At 36.5% G+C, this 17,995-nt stretch overlaps 1 protein-coding gene across 3 annotated transcripts in view; it reads right to left on the bottom strand.

Annotated features, from left to right (window-relative positions):
- The window catches only part of LOC116298455 (ectopic P granules protein 5 homolog), a 58,956-nt gene extending 41,221 nt beyond the window's left edge, over window positions 1-17,735 (bottom strand). For 2 of the 3 annotated variants that reach the window (XM_089037248.1, XM_089037246.1), the window contains exons 1-18: window positions 17,593-17,735; window positions 16,833-17,492; window positions 16,600-16,718; window positions 15,732-15,824; window positions 14,941-15,012; window positions 13,876-13,998; window positions 13,393-13,513; window positions 13,011-13,156; window positions 12,195-12,418; window positions 11,608-11,651; window positions 11,469-11,518; window positions 10,608-10,728; window positions 8,751-8,919; window positions 7,967-8,155; window positions 7,140-7,309; window positions 6,355-6,500; window positions 5,919-6,059; window positions 2,102-2,266 (exon numbers count right to left, since the gene is read on the bottom strand). In XM_089037248.1, the coding sequence (XP_088893374.1) occupies window positions 2,102-2,266; window positions 5,919-6,059; window positions 6,355-6,500; window positions 7,140-7,309; window positions 7,967-8,155; window positions 8,751-8,919; window positions 10,608-10,728; window positions 11,469-11,518; window positions 11,608-11,651; window positions 12,195-12,418; window positions 13,011-13,156; window positions 13,393-13,513; window positions 13,876-13,998; window positions 14,941-15,012; window positions 15,732-15,824; window positions 16,600-16,718; window positions 16,833-17,492; window positions 17,593-17,689 (2,850 nt within the window). In that variant the 5' untranslated portion in view covers window positions 17,690-17,735. The remainder of the gene's footprint in view (window positions 1-2,101; window positions 2,267-5,918; window positions 6,060-6,354; window positions 6,501-7,139; window positions 7,310-7,966; window positions 8,156-8,750; window positions 8,920-10,607; window positions 10,729-11,468; window positions 11,519-11,607; window positions 11,652-12,194; window positions 12,419-13,010; window positions 13,157-13,392; window positions 13,514-13,875; window positions 13,999-14,940; window positions 15,013-15,731; window positions 15,825-16,599; window positions 16,719-16,832; window positions 17,493-17,592) is intronic. The other variant, XM_089037247.1, reaches the window with a different exon arrangement.
- Window positions 17,736-17,995: the final 260 nt, after the last annotated feature.

Consider the following 17,995-nt stretch of genomic DNA (forward strand, 5'->3'; position numbering starts at 1 on the left):
GCCACTACAGTTCCTCTCCACGGCGTGGCTCACTGCCGTGGAGAGCTGGAGTTTGACTCCTTCTGTGGTGCTGCTGGTGCCTTGTCTTTCAGGGGCTTTGGGCAGTTCGGCCGAAGATGTCCAAGCTCGTGGCAGTTGTAACATCTCCTCGGACCACGTGGGGGACCTCGTGGTGGTGATGGACTCGCGAACTTCATGGTAAGTTGGGTTAGCAGCTTCTGCTGCTCATCCAGCAATTTTTGTTGCTGCATGAGCCTCTCCACCAGGGCCTTCTGTCCTGCTGTAAGCTCTTGGATGGCATTTACTTGGTTGCTCTCCACCAACACCTCCTTGGCCGCTGCATGGCGATGTGCTCCTCTATCTGTGTCTTCCGAGCTACGATAGGCCTCTTGCCTCACCTCGTTGAAGGTCTTCTCGGGATGTTCTCTGATATAGCGCTTGAGATCCCTGCGCAACAGGTTGTCACGCAAGTTCTCAACGAATGTGTCTCTGAGGTTCTGGTCCTTGTTTTCCAGAGCTCCTACGTGTACTCTGGTTATGTGCTCCGCCATTGACATCAGGGCATGGGCAAAGTCCTGGATGGGCTCCCTGTCACCTTGTTTTCTGGCGAAAAACCTCTGGAGAAGCTGGGTCTTGGTGAGCTTCTCCCTGAAGACGTCTCTTAGAATCCTGAAGAAGCCATCCGGGTCTGTCCAGTCATCCACAGGCCTTAGTCGAACTTCATCTCGAGCCGCACCTTCTAAGCTATGGTACAGGAAATCCACCGCCTCTTGACCAGTTAACTTCTGGGCAGCCACAGACCTCTGTGCATCCGCTATCCAGTCTTCAAGTACTTTGTCGTCTCTGCCACCAGCATACTTTCTCAGCTTCTTCTCCCTTGGCACTGTCACTTTTACCACTGGTGCAGGAACAGGTTGGGCAGGGGGTCCTCCTTCAGCCTGCATGCCATCCAGCTGTGCCTTGAGTGCAGCCAATTGCTCTGTGAGTGCAGCCACAGCTTCTTCTGCCATGATTTCAGTCTCGTTCCCGTTGGTAAATAATCAGTAACTACTAATGTCAACTTTCTTGCAATCCCACTTCTGACACCAAAAATGTAACCGGCGGCAAGGCGCTCAGCTATGAATCAGATTGCAAGTGGTTTTGACAAAAGAATTTATTGAAAAATTCACACAACTTTACAATACACGAAAAAAAACGGGAACGAGATTACAGGATATCTCTTTACATCGAAGAGAATTCCTTGTCTTGATATGGGAAAATATCCGTAGACAACGCAACGTCTTCAAGAACTTTTACTACACTGATTTAAGCTTAGTTTGGGCCTACTTTTATGGGAAAACCTGCATTCTTAAGACCTTACACATCCTACGCAATGTTGCACGCCCTAGGCGCAAACAGGATGTCCCAAACACGAACTTACGTAAACAAGCGCCAAACCTAGGCATGACTCACTGTAATGTAATTACGTACGGAAATTATTTCTTGCTTACGCATTTTCCACGCAAACAGTTAACTAAAGAATTACATTCCTATGTGTACACGAGGCATTCCTAATTAAAAATATAGATTTATGACTAAATAATTACTGTCCAAAATAGTGTCTTTTGACTCTGTCACACTAATGTAAATATTTAAATTATGTTTTATATTAAATAATTATTATATGACCGTGAATCTTAGAGCCTGGACACTAGCAAATCGAGCAATCTGATTGGATAGATCGCATTACGGACTAGTCTAGATTCTCCGGTATTAACCGGTCCGATCCCATATTAATCTTACGGCGAAAACATTTTGTCCTTTTCAATGAAAAGTGGTCATATAATAAAACTCTTATCAACCGAGCTTGGTCGGCCTGTACGGGATAATCTTGACCTCAGTCGGGTACAGACCTAGCTCGCTGCGCTCGGTCTGTACATTCCGACCTCGGTCAAGATTATCCCGTACAGACCTCCCACTCGGTTAATAAGATCTAAGTACTGAATAAAATATTGATTGATTGATTGATTGATTGATTGCAAAACATTCTCAAACAGTGTAAACAAAATTGTACCAATATGCCGTCTGACATCAATGGATAAGGAAAAAGTTGTATACTCACATCACCGGAACATCTCCAGTTCATATTCTGGAGTATATGTCTTGCTAGTTGATGTTCAGGAGATGACAGCTCTGCCTTGAGCAGCCACCCTCTCATAACATCCATGTCGGCAGAAGTAGGATGGCAGAGATGAATAGGAAGACCATTAAACATGTACACAGCGGCCTAATGAAAGAAGAATAAAGATTACTTTAAAGAGATGATGATGATGATGATGATAATGATAATGATGATGATGATGGTGATGATGATGGTGTTGATGATGATAATGATGATGATGGTGATGGTGATGATGATGATGATGGTGATGATGATGGTGATAATGGAGATGATGGTGATGATGATGTTGATGATGGAGATGATGGTGATGATGATGGTGATGATGATGGTGATGATGGAGATGATGGTGATGATGGAGATGATGGTGATGATGATGGTGATGATGATGGTGATGATGATGGTGATGATGATAATGATGATGATGGTGATGATGATGGTGATGATGGTGATGATGATGGTGATGATGATGGATGGTGATGATGGAGATGCATGATGATGATGATGATTTTTACAATAACTTACAAATTTCTCGCGAGCTGATTGGTTATTTTTTATCATCAATAAGAGGACAGACAGATAAAGCTGACGTCAACGAGCACAAACTCTTTCCGTTGATTGTTTTGATCGCTAAAAATGAGAAGTTTTTATCGTTTTTGATATTGTAAAAAACGGCTATGCCTCGTGAATCCACACTACTTTGACAATGTGATGACGCAATTTATTGTCAATAAGAGGACAGACAAATAAAAAACTGATGTCTATTTGTTAAATTGATGATGATGATGATTATGATGATGATGATGGTGAAGATCCTGGTGATGATGATGATGATGATGATAATGATGGTGATGATGATGATGATGATGATGATGATGATGATGATGATAATGGGTATGAATGTGAACTTTTTTTTTTTGAACTTCTTATTTATTAACACACATTAATAGAAATAAAAGAATTATTACAAGGATATAATTATGCAAATTATAAGAGCCAATGATTTACAATTGAAATATAAAAAAAGAATAAGAGAAAGTGTGTGTGGTTGTCGAAGGAGTAAAATACTTTCTAGTCGACAGCCACTTACTGTGATTGATTATTATAACATATTTTGACCAAGAGCCGATTCGGAAATATACATAAATATTTACACTTAAATATTTCAATAAATAAAGAATAACTATTCACAATAGTACTTTCAATGAATTAAGAATAATAAATAATTATTGTTGTTTATAGCATACATATGTATACATATGTTCTATACATATATATACTACTATATTTGCTTAAGAAGAAGATGTATTTTTAAATTTTTCTTAAAAAGAGATAGAGAATTGAGCTTTTTTATCGTAATGGGAATTGTTTCCCAAATTTTTGTTATTAAAAATTGGAATGTAAACTTTCCATAATTTGTTCTAACTAAGGGACAAAGGAGATTGTCTTTTGAAGCATAACGGGTATTGTATTGATGTTGTTCTTTTGCAAGTTTAAGCATGCCAGAAAATATATCTGGGACATGTGTCCTATCATTAAGTACTGTTTAATAAACGAGCAGGAGTGTTTTATCAGGTATAAAACACGAGGCGTAGCCGAGTGATTTTAGACCCAATAAAACACGATCTGTGAGTCTATTAAACGGCTTAAAAAACTCCTGATGTATGTTCTCATACTATACCGAATTCTTTACGAAATGAACCAAGTTTGATAGAGAAAATCCAAGTTAAAGTTTATGCAAATGAAGACGAATCTATATCAGATATAAAACCTCCTTCATGGTCATGATTTCTATTGTGTTTCCTTCATGAATTATTAATGAGTTTTTTAAGGATTTTAAATGCAAGTTCACCTGCCTTGTAATATAGGATATTTTGAAATGTTAATATACTTAATAATTTATAGAGGGGGGCTGCATGTTCATAGTTATTACAGAAGAAAATTCTTCTCATACATTTATTTTGAGCTGTGAATATTTTAGTTAAATTTGTTTTGTACGTATTTCCCCAAGATAATATCCCATATGCTAAGTATGGATAAATTATTGAAAAATATACATCTCGTAATGTTTTCAAATTAACATAGTACCTTAACTTATTAATCACTCTGATATTCTTAGATATTTTACTGTGTACAAGTTTGATTTGATATTCCCAATTAAGATGCTGGTCAATATAAACTCCTAAGTATTTAATGTAAGGTTTTTGTTCAATTTGAGGGACTTTAATCATAGGTGCTCTTTTCTTGGCAGACTTAATTATCATATAATGTGTTTTCTTTAGATTGATAGTCAACTTATTAGTTTCACAGTTTTTTATTATATTATTCCACTCTTGATTAATAATATTTTCTATTACGACTGGGTCTTTGTCTGCAAAAAAGATGTTAGTGTCATCAGCAAACATTCTAAAATTTAGTTTGTGAGAGACATTGGGGAGATCATTAACATATAACAAGAAAAGTAACGGCCCGAGTGTGCTCCCCTGCGGGACTCCATGCTTAATGCGTCTAAGGCCAGTTTTAACATTACCAACTTTGGTAAATTGACTTCTGTTGGTGAGATAACTATTAAACCAATTATGAGCTATTCCTCTAATACCATATTTATGTAATTTAGAAAGAAGTATCTGATGGTTAACCGTATCAAAAGCTTTAGTAAAATCAAGGAAAATTCCACACGTCATTTCTTTATTATCAATAGATCTTTTTAATTTGTCAGTTAATTCTAAAATTGCATGTTCAGTTGAATGATTTTTCCTGAAACCAAACTGATATGTATTTATAATCTTATGGTGGTCTAGAAACTTAGTGAGCTGATCATATATAATCCTTTCTAGAATCTTGTTAAATGATGGCAATACTGCAATTGGACGATAATTAGATGGATCAGTTTTGTTGCCACTTTTATGAATTGGGGTTATGCAGGAAATTTTGAAAAGATCTGGGACTATACCTTTTTCAATCAAATTATTAATTAAAAATGTCATGGGATCTGACGATTCAAGACTTGCAATTTTAATTAAGTAATAGGGTATATCAGCAGATGATTTACCTGATTCCAGTGATTCTAACCTTTGTTTAACTTCAGATTTTGACACTGGTTGTAAATAAAAGCTAGAGACTGGAGAATTAGTGATGTACTTAGTAACATCATCCCCAGTGTCAGGTATTTTACTTGCTAGCTGGGTACCAATATCGGAAAAGTAATTATTTAGTTGGCTTGCTATGTCATTCATATCAGTATAAACAGTATCATTGTGAATGATACTTGTTGGAATTATTTGTGATTTTGTTTTTCGTTTAATAATATGGCCAATAAGTTTCCAAGTTTTTTTCAGATTGTTTTTGTTGGCTTGAAATTGAGACGCAAAGTATTCTTTTTTTCTTTTCTTTATAATATTATTTAAGAGATTTGAGTACTTTTTGTATTTAGTGAACTTTTCCTTATTATTACAATCATGAATATAACTACTGCATAAACGTTGTCTATTCTTGATTGAGCAAAGGATGCCCCTGCATAACCACGGCTTACTGTTTACCTTTGCCCTTCTTTTTGATGTTCGTTTCAGTGGAACATTACTGTCAACAATCGTATTAATGGTGTTCATAATGCTGCTGTCGATAATGGTAATGACTAATGATGTCTGTGCTAAAGATAAAGGTTAATGATGATGATGATGATCACTAATGATGATGGTGATGCTGATGATTATAATTATGATCATGATGATGATGATTGCCAATCTTGCTGATTTCCTACCTTGCCAATTGTTTCTATGGATTCTCCAACTCTCTGTAGGAGCACAGTGAAAATAAATGGATGAAAACCAGCTATAGTTCCCAGCAGGTCTCGCCCTGTTTTGGAACAAAATTCTCGGGTTTGATCTGAGATAAAAGAGACCTGAAATTAAAGTAAAAAAATGTTTAAAGTCAAAATCTTTAAACCCTGAACATTTTCACGATTGAGATAGTGATGACAAAATGATTAATGACAGTGATGATGATAATGAAGATGATAACAACGATGATAGCAATATATGATGACGACAACGATGATTATGACGATGACAACATTGATGATGTCAACGTTGATGACAACGAGGATGACAATACACAATGATGACAACAATGATGTTGAAGCTAATCATAATGGTTATAATGATGAAGATGATAATGAGCACTACAAACCAGTGTACCTCAAAGACTTCTAGTGTAACAGCCTCAATAAAGTCCTTCTCGTGAGATTCCCTGGATGTTGCCATGTTAGTAAATGTCGTCAATAGAAAAACTGCCTCTGACTGTGACATGTGAGATAGTTGATCTGTAAACTCACTACGCAATTCTGTAAAAGATATATTGTTTGACAATGTTTATTAATATATAATAAAATCATCTGGAAAATATGATGTAGATGAAGGTTCTGACAATAAGAACTAATTATGATGATGATGATGGTGATGATGATGGTGATGATGATGATGATGATGATGATTATGATGATGGTGATGATGATGGTGATGGTTATGATGATGATGATGATGGTTATGATGATGATGATGGTGATGGTGATGATGATGATGGTGATGATGATGGTGATGATGATGGCAATGCAATATGATGATGCTGATGCTGATGATGATTATAATGATGATGATGATGAGAATGAGAATGGTGATGTGTGATGTGTGATGGTGATGATGGTGATGGTTATGATGGTGATGATGATGATGATTGTGATGCAAGATGAGGATGCTGATGGTGGTGATGACGATGATGATGCATGATTATTATGGTGAGAATGACAATGGTGATGCATAATTATGGTGATGATGGTAATGATGATGGTAATGATGATGGTAATGATGATGATGATACATGGCAATGGCAATGATATATCATAAAAATAATGGAGAAAAATTCCTTTGATAAATTGAACAAAAATAATTTCTCTTTAACATGAAACAGTAGTTTGTCTTTTTACCTTGTAATCTTGTTCGCCAATCATACTCTCCTGTGTCTTGTGGACCATTCCTTGCCAGTACTGGTATCATTTGCTTCAGATCCGTGTGCAGTGCCCAGAATAATGACCAAAGTGTTGGCGATGACACACTTTTGAAGGGCATACCAGCAAGGAACTGCCAAGCTCCAAGACTGATAATACAATAATATCATCACTTCATCATTACTGTCGGCATTATGCAATATCACCATCATAACCACAACAACTATATATCATCATCACCACCACCATGCTTTTCCATCATATCATCACCATCATCATCATCATCACCATTTTCATCACCATTTTCATCACTAGCATCATCTTTTATAATCATCGTTATTGTCATCATGTACCACCATCATCATCATCATCACCATTTTCATCACCATCTTCATCACTAGCATCATCTTGTATAATCATCATTGTCATTATATACCACTATCATCATCATGCATCATCACAATCTTCCACACCATCATGCATCGCCATCTTCATCACTAGCATCATCTTGTATAATCATCATCGTCATCATGTACCACCATCATCATCATGCATCATCATCATTTTGATCCCATTGTACTGTGTCACTGCTGTACTTTGTGATGGTGATAAGTGATGACAAGACAATGACAGGTCATCATGCATCATATTAATTATTGTGATCATCATCATCACTACCATCATCTTGTATCATCATCGTCATATCAAATAATAAATAAAATAAAATAAATGGGATTTAACAGTGGTATTTCTACAGAGTAGCTATTCATCCACTGTAATTCCGATTGGAATTCATCATAGCTTACTTGTGTGCACATATGATCTGTTGTGTTGCCTTCATGAAAAACTGATCCACTTCAGTTTGCAGTCTCTGCAGTGAGAACTGTTCTTCCAGTGAGTACATATCAGGGATAGTAGTATAGGTATCCTGGTGCATGTCAACCCTCCAGCTACGATAGTTGGACCAGTGATCTAGCACATACTGAACAATTTGTCTACATGAAGACAAAAGAAATACAATCAATTAATAGCGGTTTTACCATCACATGCCCATCAAATAATACAGCTTGGACTCCCTGTGGTTGGATGACAGAACAATAAAATCCCTGTGCTCTTGGAAATTGATTCCTTTCTTATGTAAAACGACTGTGTTGTTCCTGCCATCTAGCATGAATGCCGTCACGTGATGGTGCAAAACCTCTATAGATGGATGGACATGAGTGATGGGATGTGATGGGATAAATAGAAATAGAAAATGCGCGCACGTGCTGTGTGCTCTCATAAAGCACACGCATCCAACCAATCAGAACGCAAGATTTGTAACAGTTATTTTATAAAATTGATAGTGAATGCATGGCTGGGAAGAGATGAATGGATGGGAATGATCAGGGAATAGATAGACAGACAAATGGGGGTATATGCAGCTTGCTGGACAAAAGGCTGGCAGGATTATTTGATGAGATGAACAGATGTGAAGAACAATAATTGATAGAAGGGAAGAAGGATGGATGGATGAATGGGAATGGGCTGATGGATAGAAAGAAAGATGGATGGATAAAAAGCAATAATCAGCCAACCCAATGCTGTTACCTGATAGTCCTGCCAACCCTTTTGACAAATCCTCTATATCGTACATTTTGGTAGGTACCAAAAGTAGCTCCCATGATATTCACAATGCAGGACGCAAACGCTAACATCCTCATAATATCACGACTTGAAGTCTTCTCTATGCAGTATGACCCTTCTGACACGTACTCCCCTGAAATTGCATGATTGCAATTTTCTCTGCAACTTGTCTCATAAAAGCATTGTGACACAAGTTGTAATAGTGCTTACATGGTGCAACAGAGATTCAATTATTGCTAACGATTGGCACAACTTGTCTTGCAAAATGTTTTTAAATTGCACTGTATGTTAAACACTGCAATGCTCTATGCAACTTGTGTTGCAATGCTGTTGTGAGACAAGTTGCAAAGAAAATTGCTCTGTATGATCATGCTTTGATGAAGTTATCAAGATAAGTGGCTGCATGATGTGTGTGGTTATAAAGCATTCCTGGGTCTGGCAAACTTGAGAGAAGTGTGAGCAGAAACACATTGCAAAGTTCTTGAAAAAACTTCTACAGTCAGAAAAAACAAGTGAAATCTCTCAAAATTGATTTATCCATATAAATTTTGCATTTTTGATCTATTTTTAATTTTGGAAAATCCAGAACCGAGCATGGCTGGACTGGACTGCACTTCGGTTAAGTGAATTGTCCGGATCAAAATACGTTTTTTACTCTGAATTTGCTGCTTTTATTCTGTAATATTAATTTAAGCATTCATAACTAATAATTTTGAGCTGGAAAGTAATTATTTTTCTTTCATAAAATAAAAATTAAACAACCTGTTATAATTGTGAATACTGGTATGAATGTTAAAATACAGACTACAAATATTGTAAATTATAGTATCTGTGCTAATTATATACACCTAATTCAAAAAACGTTGTCATCGCCAAAGGCGATAGGCAATAGGCCATAGGCAAAAAGCGATAGGTTATATGTCATTCCAAGATCCAAGAATAGCTCGAATGACTTGTGTTTCTTCTTCTTCCTTTCGTCAAGAGTATGGACCTTCGTGCTGAGAGTGATTTGATGTTCTTTGTATTCAACGAAACCATTTCCATGTCGGAATGATCTATCACCTATCACCTTTGGCGATGACGTTTTTTGAATTAGGTGTATATAAAGCACCACCCCTCCTATGAAGCTCTTCTGTGAGGTTGCCTCTACGCCTTCTACCACTACATTCTACATTTACAAGATACAACACTCAACTCACATGTTGGTTTTTATGGAGGGAGGAAACCTGTGAGCCCAGGGGAGACCCTCATGGCCAGGGAGAGGACAGCACATCGAACGAGCTCAACTCACACATATGATCCAGTCTGAGCCAGGGCTTTAACCCAGACTACAGTGGTGAGAGGCAAGCCGTAAACCACTATGCCACTCACACACATCATATATACAGGGTTCATACAGATTCCTCAGTGAAAATTTCCAAAACTTTTCCAAAAGTTTTTCAAAGCCTATCAACTAAAATTTCTAAAACCACATATTAAGCAAAAAAATAAAGTAAAGTTCATCATTGGATGAAAAACATTCAACATAGAAACCAATACAAAATATGGCACTCTGCTGACCTAAAGAGCCAGCAGGCGTTGATTTGCAGCAGGAAAAAATAAACATTGGCATTTTTAATTAATACAATGGAAAGAGTTCTTTGCAAGGTAGGACCATAGCCCAGCAGTCGAAAAAGAAATTTTCCAAAACTTTCCAGGTCCTGGAAAAATGCATTATTGATTTCCAAAACTTTCCAAGACTTTCCAAAACCTGTACGGACCCTGTATATAGTACTTATAAGTTAGTATAATCCTGTCGTTATTCATCATGCAATCACTCACCATCCAAATAAGGATCCATTTTAAACAAATGTTTAAAGAAAGAATCAAAAGGAAACTGTCCAAAAACTTCAACGAGGTCGCCTTCCTGGAATAACATCCAACTGTTCTCTGGATTCTCATCCTAGTAAATAAAACAACAATCACTCTGGTCACAATGGACAACTTGTACGTCTAACAGGTCATGCAACTCTACCCCCCTATAAACCCCTTGCAGCACGTCGGAATGCAGCTCAATCTGGGGGACAAAACAATAGGTGTCCAATAGACCCTTTTCGAGTTCCAAATTACCGCTGTGTTCCTTGATTACAGACTCATTTGCACAGGGTTAGCCTCGATTTTGTGAAGAATATTCACATGTTCCAGTCAAGGTCCATCAAGTTTCAAATTGTTTGTATTGTTGAACTTGTGCATTCTTTACTTTACCCTTGGCAGTTGTGAATATGTAGACACTGATTCGAGGCTTAGCCTGAGTAAATGAGTCTGTAATCAAGAAACACAGTGGTAATTTGGAATTCGAAAAGGGTCTATTCTCAGGAGATTGGAATTCTTTTGTTTTGTCCCCCAGATCAAGCTGCTTGACCAACACAAATGGAAAGAGCAGAGGGGAAGTTTCAGATCATAACATGTGCTACATAAGAAATGACATTAGAATAATACAAAAATTGAATATGTTATAGAAGAATTGAATATGTGATGTCGACACTAAAGTTTTAACTCTTTTGACAGCCAACGATTAAATTATTTTTTAACATATCCTAGCTATCACATTAAATTTTATTGTATGTTTAAACTTTATTTTAATTTACTGTATTATTTCTGTAAGCAAATTTATGTGTGCTATTTTTTTTTCATTTTTCATACCTCTTCACCATCCTCGTCTATCAGGGTCCAGCTAATACTTCTCATTGTTCCTACAAATAACATAATATATATTTCAAATTAGGATTACAAATTACATAAATGTTGATCCAAAGAACAGAAGACAATGTTGATCAAATACCATTACTTCTGGTCATCATTCTCTGAAGGAATTCTTCGCGACCCCTGCAATAAAATGTGCAATTCATGAAAACATTTTAAAGGAATTCTACCAACATATTGCTTTTTTATATTTTCTATATTTCGGTAATAATTTTTGTTTAGAGTTTTCGTTTTCTTTAGTTGTTTTTTGTTTATTTGTTTGACTATTGTGCTTGCATTTCTACAATCATTGCCATAATTAGTTGGCACGCTTGACAGATTTTAGTATCTTAGAGGGTACTTCGCAAAACACTACCTAGGACTAAACCCACCTCCCCCTCCAAATGCTGGGATTCCTGCAAGTTGGCAGAGGGTTGCGAGTCTGATCAGGGGTACCAACTTTCTTTCAGGGAACAGCAACATTGTACAGGGGGGAGGGGGAGAGAGCGCAACAGAGGAAAGCCATTTTCTGTGTTAGCCAAAATGTGCCATCATGCCAAGTATTTTGGCAAAATTGTAGTTCTGTCAGCCAGTCAGTCAGTCTGTTAGTCGGTCAGTAGGCCAGTCGGTCACTGTCTGTCTAATCATATCTGGATTAATTACTTCAAATCATTAAGCCATCCTCACCTGACTGGCAGAAGTATCGCTGCTAACATTGCAACAAAGTGATGAACAAGAGGGTTATCCCAGAAGTATTGTTCACCAACAACATTTGTGTCACCATGGTAACGAGGTACTGGGAACTGTATAAAACTAGCCACCTTACGGGCGAACCCTGGTGGGCAGCGCATAACATGATTGACAAGAAAGACCAGGTCTGCGAGGGAAGCCACTCTCAGTAGTATTGAGACCTGAAAGGTACACATGAATATTGTTGTTATCATCATTTATGATTGTTATTGTGAAAATCTTTGTGCAACACACTCTTGTCCAACAACCTTATAACCAAATATAGTTGTATAGATTAAGATATGTTGATAACAGTGTTGTTGATGATGGTGGTGGTAATGATGATCATGATGATCATGGTGATGATGATGATGATATTGATGATCATGATGGTAATAGTGATGCTGATGCTGATGCTGATGATAATAATGGCAATGACTATGATGATGATGATTATGGATGGCTGATAATAGATATGACAATAGATATGATAATAGTGATGACATGACAAATGGCTGATGATGATGATGCTGATGATCATGATATTGATGATCATGATGGTAATGGTGATGCTGATGGTGTGATAATAATGGCAAAGACTATGATGATGATGATTATGGATGGCTGATGATGATAATAGTGATGACAACCAAGATTTTTATGGTTGCGTTAATGATAATTCATGACAAATGGCTGATCATGATGATGATGATGATGATTGTGATGATGAAATAATATGATATGTCGATAAACAAAGATGGTGATACATCTTACCAAGTGTTCCATCCATGAATATAGATTATCAGCAAATTCCTGGTCCTGCAATGGCTGCCTGACGAACATAAACAGTACACTAATACAGTCCCTCAGGCGCTGCACATCTGCCTGGAACTCTGAAGTGATCTCTTGTGGTGATTGACCTGTAGTAGCAACAGGGGTGACAGTATTACAGTTTAATATTGAAAGAAGAGAAACATGTGATAACTGAGTGGGGTATTTTTGCCATTTTCTGGACCCACCATTATTGAAGAAAACTACATTCAGTAATATAAAGTGCGCAGATACGCTGTGTGCTCTCATAAAGGGCACACCCATGTCCAATCAGGAAGCAAGATCTACTTATAGCTGCTATTTTTGATACTGTAGTATTAAGTACCTCCAACATGAGCCTCAGAGAATACTTTACTCAGGATGTGTGAATTACTGATCATCTCATAGATGTACATGTTGACTCTTAGGCGCGCTGTTTGACAAGTGTACATCTGGAGACAGAGAGTCTGCAACACAAAAAACATTAATACATTTACCGCTGTATAATGAACTGCTATCACCATGGCAACAGTTTTATAATGAACATTTCAACAATGTACTGCTATCACCATGGCAACATTTTCATAAGGACTTGCTATCACCATGGCAACATTTTTATAACGACTTGCTATCACCATGGCAACATTTTCATAAGGACTTTCTATCACCATGGCAACATTTTTATAACGACTTGCTATCACCAAGGCAACATTTTCATAAGGACTTCCTATCACCATGGCAACATTCTTATAAGGACTTGCTATCACCACAGCAACATTTCTATTGAGAACTGCTATCACCATAGCAACCTTTTCAACTGTTACTTTACCTCGTGAAGTGCCTTTTGTAATGTTTTAAGTAGGTTGGTCATTTCAGACAGCACACCACTATTCACTTCAACCTGTTGGTAATGCTCTGTACATGTCACAGTAACATTATCTCGGCATTTACCCTGAACAAAAACAATAATACATTACAACATCGTGCCACGTCCATTTCACAATGCACCTTTACAGAGTGTCCTAATGATAGTTCCAATAACGTTCATAAAATCCATGAATCGTCATAATAATAATGATAGCCAAGATAAATGTATTAGAATGTACATTACCCTCTTCAGACCCTCCTCACTATTTAGAAATCCAATCCCCAGGTACTACATGGCAGGGCTTAAAATAATGGCCACTGAGACATCAGACAATGTCTGCCCAGAATTGAAACTTGTCCAGTGAAATCTTTGCCTTGCTGGTCATTTTAACCAGTAATGTTAAGCCAGGAATGAGGTATGACTACGCTAACACTAAATTGACCAGTGACTTACAAGCCATCATTTTAAGCCCTGACATAGTACTACAATAGTGTAATTACTTGAATAAGTACCTCCCCTGAATAAGCGTCTCCCCCGAATAAGTGCCTCACCGGAATGAGTGCCTCCCCCGAATAAGCGCCTCGCATCTTAAGGGGGCGCTTTTTCGAGGAATTGTGCATAATGCTACAATCTGACTTTATCGCGCACATTGATAGAACACATGTACACACATGAAAATTAACGTAAGTGCTTCTTCTCGCTTCTTGTTATAGTATACTAATACTAATACTATTGTAGTAGTATAACATTGATATTAAAGAAAAGTATACTTTGACAGTTGTGTACATGTTTCCTCCCTTTGAATAAGCGCCTCCCTCGAATAAGCGCCTCCCTCGAATAAGCACCTCCCTCGAATAAGCGCATCCCCCGAATAAGTGCCCAGTTTTAGACATGAAAAATTTAATAAGCGCCAGGGCGCTTATTCGAGTAAATATGTTATGCCAATTTCAGACCTTCACCACCCCTTAGAAATTCCAGTCCCTTAATTCCATTTATCTAGTGGAAATAATGAAACATATTTCTTACTTGTGCAGAGACAGTTAAATCTTTACTAATCCATAGATGTTCTTTCTTGCCATCACACTCCTTCTCTACTATCTAAACAAAAATATTACAACAAATCGTTGTCATGAAAATATGAATTACGTCACATAAATCATTCCACATTGGTTAGTGATTGATGAAGTGTGTAGAGACAGGACTGCCATTTAAAGTGACAATTCATTACCCATGTGAAGGTCTAACCATTATGATGTAATTACAGCACTTCCCCCTCAGTTATTTTCATACCCCGAGTGCTGCTCTTGCCGAGAATAGACCTCTTTGCCTTGGGCGTAGTGTTTTCCCATTTCAAACCATGTGTCATTCCCTAGAATATCATTTCTTTGTTTATTAGTTGCATACAAGAGCAAATGAATATGGATAAAACTCAAACAAAGAATCTTATTCTCGAGAGAATAACACAGTCTAAAATGAAAAAAAATTAATCCAAAGCTATAGACTGAGCCAACCAAGTGTCGTTAAAAGACCAAGTATGGATTGGTCACCTTGTCCAGTACCCGTCTAGTCTGTTTAGCACTTTATAACACACTCTACACAATTACTTGATTCTGATTGGACAAGAGGAGTACAATTAAATCCCAAATTGTACTCTGTAGAATCCCAAATTTTGCTCTTTTTTTTTGAGTGTATCATGAACAGAGGCTCGTCTAATTTTGAAAACTTTCAAAACATCACTCTTACCTATAAATTCCGAATTGTAATCGAGATCATGTGATTCCCTATGCAAATTAACAAGAAGTTAGAACAAGAAGTACCTTAAACTCTTCCACTGCTAATGAAACAGCATTTCTACTCCTGTAGTACGTGTTTACTAACTCATAGAATTCATGTTTATCTTGCTTTGCTATCTAAAGATATAAATGAAAAATTATCATTAGTGATCATAACCATCAACATCATTATCATGACCAAAATTGTCATCATTACACCAACATTACCATCATCATCATTATCTACATTATTTTCATTGTCCTCATTACACCAACATTACCATCATTACCATCATCATTACTACTGTCATAATAATAATAATAATAATAATAATAATAAGCGTCGATATCCGTAAGTTAATTCAAAGATGCTTTACAATGTAAATGTGACTCAAAAAATAAAATTAAGAAAAGAATTACTATTTCATGAATAAGAGTGAGTAATAAAACATGCCCATAAATACATATCATTATCAACATATTTCAAATAAAATTCATTTCATTTCAATATATACATTACACATAACACAATACAATACACATAATTTCTTTTTTTAAATTTAAATAACAATACATTGATTTAGATTGGTTAAAATAGGTAAGATTTTTACATATTGAAAGCTCGTGTGAATAAAAAGGTCTTGAGACCACACTTAAAACTAGAAATTGTTTTGCAAGATCGAAGGGATGGAGGTAGGCTGTTCCATAACTGTTATCAACATCATCATCATCATCATCTCCATTATTTTCATCACCATCATTATCATACCAACATTACCATCATCATCACCATCATCTTCATGACCATTCACTGTCATCACTATCATCATCATCATAACAACACATCATCATCATCTCCATTATTCTCATCATCGTCATCGTCATCATCATCGTCATCATTCTCATAACTTACGACAAGGAATCGGTCAGTAAAACCATGTAGCTGCTCCAACAATGGATTGAAATAGAAAATCTTGAGTTCATCTTCTGTAAATGGCTCAAGCAAAATTCTTTCTTTGATAGATTCCTTAACTGTATGAAGAATTGATATTATAATTCATTAATAATTAATAGTCATAATTTTGAAATAATATCTTCTTCAGTTTGACTTTATGAATGTCTCTTTTCTAAGAAAGTCGTACTCACATTTTTCTTTGGAAGAAGCCGATTCTAGCTTTGGATAAATACTCTTCGTTTCTCTAATTCTCTCTTGTTCTCTTTTTTCCTGTTCTTTTTCTTTTTCCAAATTTTTCACTGCATCTACAGTCTTATTTTCAACTCTTATCCTTTCTTTAGGAGTTGGTCCTTCTGCTGCTACAAATTCTTCTTTGCAAATATCTTCTACATTTTTTGACTCAGCCTTATCCTCAGTTTTTGGAACTGCAATTTCATTGCTTTCTATTTCTTCATTCCCATCCTGTCTTACAGTAGCAGGTAGTACTTCCCATTCATTACCCAGTTCAGTATTTTTTGTCTCATTGCTTGGCAATTCTTCATTCAAATTATTAATATCTGTTGTAGAACTTTGAAATTCAGAAGTAATATCTTTTGTTTGTGTAGTTAATTCATTTCCTTCAGTATTACTAGTTATTTCAATATCCTTAGATTCAATGCATTGTTCTTTTGAGATCTCTTTATCTATTACTGTTCTCTCATTGGCGTCTGCAGAGTCTGGTCCAGATTCCTTTACTTCAGTTACGTCCACATTCTTATTATCTTCTTCCTGTTTTTCCGCTGCATTTGAAGCAGCAACGTCTTGTTCTTCATCAACCTGTTCTTCTCTTGCCTCACTCTCTAAAGCAGTCCCTAAAAATGTTCAAATTATCGCATTAATTCTGCTCAATTAAAGAACATCTTGACAGACATAAAACTCAAAATATCATAAGAATTACAGACGTTCTCAAACCTTGAACGTTTATGCTATCCTCCTCGGTTTTTACAGACTCTGTAGCAGGAGTTTTATTCTTCTTTCTGTGCTTCTTTCTGGGTTTAACAGCCTCCATTTGTTTGATTTCACTCTGCAACGTCCATGTTTTTGTTAACTTTGTGGCCGTCATATGATAAACCTACTGAGGAAATCCCAGGGTCCAGTGCGCGCTACTTCCGGTTTCAATTCTTAGAAACACTGACGGGACGTCGTAAATCAAAAAAAAAAACCAGAATTTCATAAACTATTCTAAAAATAACTAACCCCTTACCAATATAAACTTTGAAATTTCTGTTATTAGAATTGTATTTTTTTGAGAAATACTTGATTTTCCATGACTTAACTTATTCCCATTATTGCATAAGAATTTGGTACAACTATA

This window comes from Actinia tenebrosa, unplaced genomic scaffold, assembly GCF_029948245.1.
Source record: "Actinia tenebrosa isolate PJP-AT-01 unplaced genomic scaffold, QUT_ActTen_1.0 PGA_scaffold4__44_contigs__length_22323623, whole genome shotgun sequence".
In the NCBI taxonomy this organism is placed as follows: Eukaryota; Metazoa; Cnidaria; class Anthozoa; order Actiniaria; family Actiniidae; genus Actinia; species Actinia tenebrosa.